The 9,493-nt window shown below is 38.9% G+C and overlaps 1 protein-coding gene across 1 annotated transcript in view; it reads right to left on the reverse strand.

Moving 5' to 3' along the window:
* LOC110339166 (vomeronasal type-2 receptor 116-like) overlaps positions 1-9,493 on the reverse strand; it is a 76,386-nt gene that overhangs the window by 54,311 nt on the left and 12,582 nt on the right. The window contains 2 exon segments of the mRNA XM_021222699.1: positions 4,352-4,475; positions 6,234-6,461. Coding sequence (XP_021078358.1) covers positions 4,352-4,475; positions 6,234-6,461 — 352 coding nt within the window.

Here is a 9,493-nt window from a genome sequence, read left to right on the forward strand (position 1 = left end):
GTCCAGATTTCTCTGTGATTCTTTGATTGTGGGCTCCTGTGAACCTGAGATTCTGGGTGTGTCTGAGTTCTTAGCAGTCAAGCTCCTCTGAGACACTCAAATACTAGTGAGACCCAGCTCCTGTTATCCTGGGATCCTGTTGTCCTAAGATCCTGGGCGTGTTACAGTGCTTGGAAGTGGTGTCTCCTTTGAGGACCATGGAATTATCTGGTCTGTTTTAAACCAAGGTAAACCTGAACTGACTAAAAGGAAAGGCTCTGGTGTCCTTGTTTCTGCTGTCACAGGCCTGTCACTATTGGATTCGAGCAACTGTTGTGTTCCATTCACCAGTGATCCTAAAATCGCTTGGGCAGTCTGCTAGGGACTGTGGGGGTGTCCATTGACTCTACACCCTAGGTGACCTGGTCCTGGTGCAGACTAGAAGGGATCTGTGCCCCTGGTCAGGCGGGTTCTCTGCTTCCCTAGTGCTGTCTGAGGTCCCATGCACGGTTAGATTGGAACAGAAGTTGTGTTCCACTCACCAGTGATCCTAAGATAGCTTGGGCAGTCCGCTAGGGACCATGGGGGTATCCGCCGAATCCTTGCCCTAGGTGACCTGGTGCTGGTGCAGACCGGAAGGCTATTTTCTTTAATTGGTATAGAAGTTGTATATTGATATAGGTTTAAGGTTTTCCTTGGTAAAAATCTTTGTAAATGGATACAAAATTTAAAATTAATTTTATTACTATTAGATAGGCACTGTACCTGTACAACTCATTTAAGAACACTAGGCTTGGACCAGTCCGTTTAATAGCTGCTATGTTTGATATAAGTAATACAAGTTAATAGTCAAACTTATGGTTGTATTAGATTAGAATTTAGTTAATTACAATAAAATGTTTCCAAGGTTATTCATATAGTAAATAACTAAAGTAATACATATTTTGACAATTCAGGTATGCTACCTATAGATAGATGGCACCATAGAGTCACAGACTATGATATTTAAAATTATTTCATTATTAAAAGATCTTTTGATTATGAGACAGATCTTATGACAGTACCCCAAGTTCACTTCAAAAAGGATATTGAACATCAATACCTCCATTTAGAGTATATTCAATTGTGGCAAGCTAGCCACTGGGCAAGAAATGCCTTAATTTCATTTGCAGACAAAATGTTATCCATAAAGGACAAATGGGCACATGTTAGTCAAATGCTAAGCTCTGCCAAGAAAGGGTAAGCTATTTCTTCATAATTCCTGCTTCACTTAAGGTCTGTAAGATGTTCTGGGCCAAAAGGCTAAAGATGAATTCTCCAACATTATAAGTTATATTTGGGACTGTCCAGGAAGTCAGCTGTCTCTACCAATTGTTTAAGTTTTGGAAGCTGTGTCTTTATGCTTCCTGCATACTCACCTAATATTTAATTCCTTTTCAAATCTCTAACAGGGATGAAGACTATTTATACTCTCACAATTGAACTTAAGTTTAGCACAAAAAGGGTCTTCTAGATTTAAAAGGATGATTTTCAGACGGTAAATCAAATTAAAATCAAACATGACTACTTAGTTACAGAATTGTAAACTCATTGAGATAGGATAATTTCCTCATCTAAGTTAGAAAATACACACTAGACTTTTCAATGTAATTCATACTTAATAATTTTCACAATTATTTCAAAGTAATTTCTACTATATATTGTTTATTACTATAAAAGAAAGAACCCCTTTAATGGCATAAAGAGGGAAATGTGGTGGGTTGACCCATTGCTACTTGTATTCTAATGCTAATTTGAGCCCCCAAAACTTGTTGGCGAAGAGACTATAGAGTCTGATCTTGGGTTATGACAGTTCTGCTCTTCTCTTTTAGCATTAATGTTATGATAGAGCTTATGTTAGGTGGCTGAATGGGTGTTGCCATTCTATTATACTCAGAGAAATATTCAGTACTGTGTCCACTCTCAAATTTGTGACTTTGCTTATCTATGTCCAACAAAATTTATACAATAACACAAGACTCTTAAATTCATAATGACTTTTTGGTGTTATGTTTAAGTATTTGTGAGCAACAATATTATACATTAACCAAATATGTGCCTCTGATGCGTTCAGCATAGACATGATGAAAACAGAATATGTGTTTTCTTATTGTCATTCAGAAAATAAGATACTTCTTCTTGCATATATTATAATTTGCTTATTAGTATTTAATACAACTATTTATATAGCTTCCCACACTCTCTTCTTCTAGGGTCTAATCAGGTGAGTCTCCAGATTTTACCATCTATTTCTTCTTGTAAATTCCCATAATCTTCTTCTTGTATATATTATAATTTGCTTGTTAGTATTTAATACAACTATTTATATAGCTTCCCACACTCTCTTCTTCTAGGGTCTAATCAGGTGAGTCTCCAGATTTTACCATCTATTTCTTCTTGTAAATTCCCATAATCTAGCCTAGCTCCTATATACATTTTCCCAGCTTAGTCTGACCACAACTATCTACAATACAACCAGGGTTCATGCTTCTGCCAGGAACTTTCATACTTACAATCACCCACAAGTCCTTCTACTCGTTACTCAGATGTTTTCCATGCATCTATATCTTCTACCTTTTCTCATAGAGCCAGCCAAATGAATCTCTCTGACAATCCCACCCATACATTCCCCCCTTTTCTTCAGTTGTCACACATTAAAGCAGAGTTGGGAAACTCTGTTTACACCACAACCAGCCACCAGATTTCCTCCAAGAACATTCTTCCATATCATCAAGTCCAAGTGGCCTCTCCTGTGCTACAGCCAAAAACAAATGAAGAATTTAATAAAAAAGGGGGGGGGGAGGTGCTGGGAGATGAGAAGAGAACTCTCAAACAAATAAACAAAGAAATAAATGGCTAGTAAACAGTTCATAAAAATATTTATTAACCCTTGCAATTACAGGAAGGTTAATCAAAACAACGTTGAGAATTCATCTTATCCTAGTAAGTAAATCTAAGGTTCACAGAAAAAGCAACAAGTGCTGGAGTGGACACAGAGTAAATGGAAATCCTCATTTATCATTGTAGGGACTATAAACTTGTTCAGTCACTGAGAAAAATCAGTGTAGATAATTCTCAAAAGGCAAAAGATAAATCTTTCTTACCCAGGTATACCACTCCTTGGTATAATGCCCAAAGGGCTCCCTATCCTACTAGACAGGCATTTGCTGTGCATGTGAAATAACTATTGCTTTGTTTACAACAATTAAAAAAATTAGAAGAGATCCCAGCTATACCACTCCTGGGCATATATGTAAAAGATAGTCCAACATATAACAAGGACACATGCTCCACTATGTTTATAGCATGCTGTGGATTGTCAAAGTGCTGATTGTATTCTGATGTTAATTCCTCTTCCCCCATAAAGGTTGCCAGGAATGAGGAGTACCCAGGTGACTTCATGGGAACCTTCTCTCAATTTTAACTTGTAAAATAAAGGCTAGAGCCGGTGATTGGGCAGTGGAAGGGAAAGTGGAGCCAAAAAATTTTAGGGAGAGAAGGAAGGAGCATGAGGGGTCAAATGAGGGGACAAAGGAGAGAGAGGAAGACTGATGAGGAGGAGGTGGAACGAAAGTGGAGCAGAAGCCTGTGGCCTAGAGAATCCACAAGTTATAAGGGATCACATAGCTGAGGAATACAGTAGTATAGTGGTAGACCTGCCCAATCTAGGTGCACAGCTTGCATTCATATTAATTGAGTTGTGTTTTCCTTGCATGGGCTTATTTGGGTTTGAGATTTACCACCACAACAGAACCCTTATTTAGAACAGCCAGAAGCTGGAATCAATCCAGATGTCCCTCTTCAGAAGAATGGATACAGAAAATGGGGTATATTTACACAATGGCGTACTGCCTAGCTATTAAAAACAATGACTTTATGAAATTCACAGGAATATTGAAGGAACTACCATGCTGAGTGAGATAACCTAGACACAAAAGAACACACATGGTATGTGCTCATTGACACCTTCGATATAACCCACAAATCATATGAAAAAAGAAGACCAAATTGTAGATGCTTCAATCCTACAAAGCTTTGACAATTGCACATCTCACATATCATGGGGCTCCTATAGCATGGATCACTGCAAGAGCTGAGATGACTTTTCCATGCAGTGAAAGGCAGGTTTTGGAAGTTGGGATTTAGGTGATATAATTCCAAGAAAACTGCCATTCAAACCTTCATACATTGTGAATTATTAACACTGATTACTAATGGATGTGGGGATGAGCCACAGGGACATGGAGAACAGTGCTGCAATATGACACCAAAGTCTCTTTTTAACTTTCTCCTTGTTTATTCACAAACACTTTGAGGAAAGGAATTTTTCTACCTGTTAAGTTGGAAATGTGCTTCTCTGGACAAGGCACACAGGAGAAACAGCAGACAGGCCTTTCTTCTTGGAGAATTTTCCAGAACCCTGGACCACAGCTCTTGGTACATACGGATTGAGGAGTCTGAAGACAACACATTAAAACTGGTCATAATATTGCCCATTACTTTAAAATATTTAAAAACAAACATCTTAAATGCATAAAACCTATGGAAATTGTGCCTATTATAAAGAAGTGTGAGGTTTTATATGGGAGTATAGAATGTAGAGTTGAAGTTAGCATACTTCCCAATGCTTAATGTTCAACATTACTTTAAGGTGAAAACATTGTAACTCAAACAAGTCTTTGTAAAATGTAAGGTATATCTATATTTTCCTCTGTTGAGGCAGTAAGCCAGAACTCCTTTCTTGTTGGAATGATGGAATAGTTCAATTGTCAGACACAAACCCAGTCACTCTTGCCTCTTCCATTTCTACTTGTATATTCTCCATCTTGTATTAATATACATCCACTCTGATTCAGCTGCAAAGGGAAGTTTACTTTCCCATGAAAGAGGGTTAGGCCATTGGTGAATGATCACAGCTTTACCTGAAATCATCACGTGTTGATATTCCATGGACACCAAATTATGATCTATTACTGTGAATTTCATCCTTGGTTCCCCATGCTCAGAATAGTGCCATGCCTTTTCTTTCAAGCAGTAGTGACACCATCACTTAGGATTTTCTACAATTACCTTCTTAGTTAATCACACTGTTGTTCTTTTTTTTTTTTTTAGTTTGTTAATACTTTAGAAATTGTGAATGATAGGAAATATTTCCATCCTTCCGTTAGACCGCCTCTTGCCGTAATTTGGACTCAGTTTCTGTCTCATAATCATTTCTATAGTAGCAGGTATGTGGGAATGGACAACTGGCTCAGAAGATAAGAAAGCATACTGTTCTTGCAGAGAAACATGAGTTCAGCTCCTAGCACATATCTTAGGCATGTCACAAATATTTATTACAGAAATGACTTGTATCAAAATTCAGAATGTATTTCTTCTTTATACTACCTCACAACCTTAAAAGGACTATGAATATCTGCACGTGAATTGTGTAAGATGGAAGTATTCATTGAGCATCAGTATGCATTTGTAATAAAAATTATGTGCATGTATATATACATTGTGTGAATGTTTGCATGTGTATACATAGAAACACACACCTCAATATATGGAGCCCTGAACACGGGTTTATTCATTCATGGCAGCATGAATGAACACACACAAATTCAATTTAAATCCAAGCTAATTCTATCTATAGGAAAAAGCTAACAGTGAGAGAGAGAGAGAGAGAGAGAGAGAGAGAGAGAGAGAGAGAGAGAGGTGTCTGTGTGTCTGTGTTTATGTATCGAAAGGTTAGCTTCTTGAAGATTGGATTATTTCTGAATAACTAGAATTCAACAGCTAAGGAGATGGCCCTGTGATTACCATGCTTACCACATAAGCAGCAGGCCTGGATTTGATCATGTGTAAGGAATAGAAAAATGCTGTGTGCAGAAATATATTATTGTAACCAGGACTTGTTGGTAATGGAGGCAAGTTGCCAGCAATGGACATGCTATCCAGTGAATAGAAAAATCAGAAGGGAAATGGTTCAGGGAGAGATCTTGTTTAAAAATGAAGAGGAGAGCAACTGAATAAGATAACCAGTGTTGACTGGCTCCAATAGGGACATGGATTCACATGCATGAAAATTCACTCACAAACTCACGATGGATCTAAGTTCTTAGAATGTAGAAATAATTTTAAAATTTCAAAGACATACAATGCAATCAGCCCACTTTCATTAGTATTTTCAAACATTTCTTTACATAATAAATGTTGAAATTTTGCCAGACCTGATTAAAGTTGTTTGGCCATTTAATCAGAGATTCATTGATGAATAAGCTTTGATCTTGTGGACTCTTTGAGACAAACTCTCCAACTTTAGTTAGAAATGAATACTGCTTAGTGTATTTCATAAAGTTTTGTATTTCATACTTTTCCATATGATTCTTATTCTCATCAAAACTTATTTGGTCGCCAGCAGCGTTAGTAAATTGGATTTTCCTCAGAAATGGATGCAGCTGGAGAGAGACATCATTTGGATTTGAGTGGATCATACAAATAACATGTTGATGACTGTACTGGCTGGTTTTGTGTGTCAACTTGACACAAGCTGGAGTTATCACAGAGAAAGGAGATTCAGATGAGGAAATGCCTCCATGAGATCCATCTGGAAGGCTTTTTCTCAATTAGTGGTCAAGGGTGGGAAGGCCCATTGTGGGTAGTGCCAACCCTGGGCTGTTAGTCTTGGGTTCTATAAAAGAGCAAGCCAGGGGAATTAAGCCAGTAAGTAACATCCCTCCATGGCCTGTGCATCAGCACCTGCTTCCTGACCTGCTTAAGTTCCACTCCTGACTTCCTTTGGTGATGAACATCAGTGTGGAAGTGTAAACTGAATAAACCCTTTCCTCTCCAACTTGCTTCTTAGTCATGATGTTTTGTGCAGTTATAGAGGCCCTGACTAACACAAATTGGTACCAGCATAGTGGGGAAATCTTGTAATAACTTGACCATGTTTTGAGGAGGAATGTGAAAGGACTTTGGAAATTTGATCTAGAAGAGCCATTGGGTGTTAAGAGTTCAGTGAAATACAGGCAGTTGGAGCGTAGAAGACAAGCTATGTGTTGCAAAGAACAGATCTGGAGAAGTGACTCAAGCCCTTGGATGAACCCAGAAAATGGTAAGTGGATCCCTGGTATTGGAAGATTAGAGTTTGATTTTGCTTGTTGTGACTGTGCCCAGATATTTTTACCCTCTTGAAAGAAGAAAGTATTTCACTGGAGCTCCCAGTTAAGAACCTTTAAATTGTAAAATTTAAAAGAAAAGGTTTGAACTTTTAATATGCAAAGACTGTTGGACTTGTAAAGTTATTTAGATCTTGGGGATGAATAAGAAAGTAAGGATAATGGCTTAATAGTGATATGCTTGTGTGTCAAATAGACAAGGGGTCAATTGTACTGGCTGATTTTGAATGTCAACTTGACACAAGCTGGAATTATCAAAGAGAAATGAGCTTCGGGTGAGGAAATGCCTCCATGAGATCCAGCTGGAAGGCATTTTCTCAGTTAGTGTTCAAGGGAGGGATGGCCCATTGTGGGTGGTGCCAGACCTGGGCTGGTAGTTTTGGGTTCTATAAGAGAGCAAGCTGAGCAAGCCAGTAAGGAACATCCCTCCATGGCCTCTGCATCAGCTCCTGCTTCCTGACCTGCTTGAGTTCCAGTCCTGACTTCCTTTGGTGATGAACAGCAATGTGGAAGTGTAAACTGAATAAAAATCTTCCTCCCCAACTTGCTTCTTTGTCTTGATGTTTTGTGTAGTAATAGAAACCCTGACTAACATGATAGGCCCTAAGAGCAATCCTCTTTTTCTCTCCCTAATGTGACTTTCTTTTTGAAGAGCCTTTCTTTGAGCAATTGACTCTCTATTTGTTCCAGTGAGATGAACTTCTCTCACCACGAAATTAGTTTAGGAATTCCCAAACTCAAATAGAAATGTTGTCTAAGGGATGAAACAACATATGGATCATGTTGTTAGTAGGAACAAGGCTCTGTTTCTTTTCCCTGTACAAGAAAAATGTTTCCAATTGGAAAATAAAGATATGGCCAGCACCAGGTCTCCTTGGGTGCAGAATTGGCAGACACCCCCACAGGCCCCAGCGGACTCTGCACATGATTAGAGGATCACTGGTGAGTGGAACACAACATAGGTCCCAAACCAATTGTGCCGGGCGTGGGACAGCAGGAACAACGACACCGGAGCCCTGCCTGACCAGGGCTCAGGTTTCTTCTGATTGGTACTGGTTTACCTTGGTTTTGAAGAGACCAGACAGCTCCACAGTCCTCAAAGGAGACACCACTTCCAGGCACTATAACATGCCCAGGATCTTAAGATAACAGGATCCCAGAATAACAGGAGCTTGGTCACACCAGGATTTCAGGGTCTCAGAGGAAGCTTGACTGCCAAGAACTCTGACACACCCAGAATCTCAGGTTCACAGGAGCCCACAATCAAGGGATCACAGAGAAAGCTGGACTCTGAGGAGTCCTGAATCAACTGGGATTATAGGATGGACAGGCTCCAATAAGATATACTGAGGGCAGCAAGTACTTGAGCTAATCTGATGGCAGGAGGCAAGCATAACAACAGAAACAACAGAAACAAAGGTTACTTGGCATCACCAGATCCAAAGTCTCCCACCATAGCAAGTCCTGAATACACCATCACACCAGAAAATCAAGACATAGGTCCAAATTCACTTCTCATGATGATGATGGAGGACTTTAAGTAGAAAATCCAGGAAAACACAGGTAAACAGCTAGAAGCCTTTAAAGAGGAAGCACAAAAATCCCTTAGAGTGTTACAGGAAAATACTTCCAAACACATGATGGACTTGAACAAAACAATCCAGGATATAAAAATGGAAGTAGAAACATTAAAGAAATCACAAAGGGAGACAACTCTGGAGATAGAAATCTTAGGAAAGAAATCAGGAACCATAGATGCGAGCAACAGCAACAGAAAACAAGAGAAGGAAGAGAGAATCTCAGGTGCAGTGACCCCATAGAAAATATGGACTCAACAATCAAAGAAAATGCGAAATGCAAAAAGATCCTAACTGAAAACATCGAGGAAAATCCAGGACACAATGAGAAGACCAAATCTAAGATTAATAGGTATAGATGAGGATCAAGATTTTCAACTTAAAGGGCCAGTAAATATCTTCAACAAAATTATAGAAGAAAATTTCCCTAATCTAAAGAAAGAGATGACCATGAACATACAAGAAGCCTACAGAACTCCAAATACACTGGACCAAAAAAGAAATTCCTCCCGACACATAATAATCAGAACAACAAATGCACTAAATGAAGATAGAATATTAAAAGCAGTAAGGGAAAAGGTCAAGTAGCATATGAAGACAGGCCTATTACAATTTCTCCACACTGCTCACCAGAGAGTATGAAAGCCAGAAGATCCTAGACAGATGTTATATCAACACTAAGAGAACACAGATGCCAGCCCAGACTACTATACCCAGCAAAACTCTCCATTA

This window comes from Mus pahari, chromosome 23, assembly GCF_900095145.1.
Source record: "Mus pahari chromosome 23, PAHARI_EIJ_v1.1, whole genome shotgun sequence".
Taxonomy (NCBI): domain Eukaryota; kingdom Metazoa; phylum Chordata; class Mammalia; order Rodentia; family Muridae; genus Mus; species Mus pahari.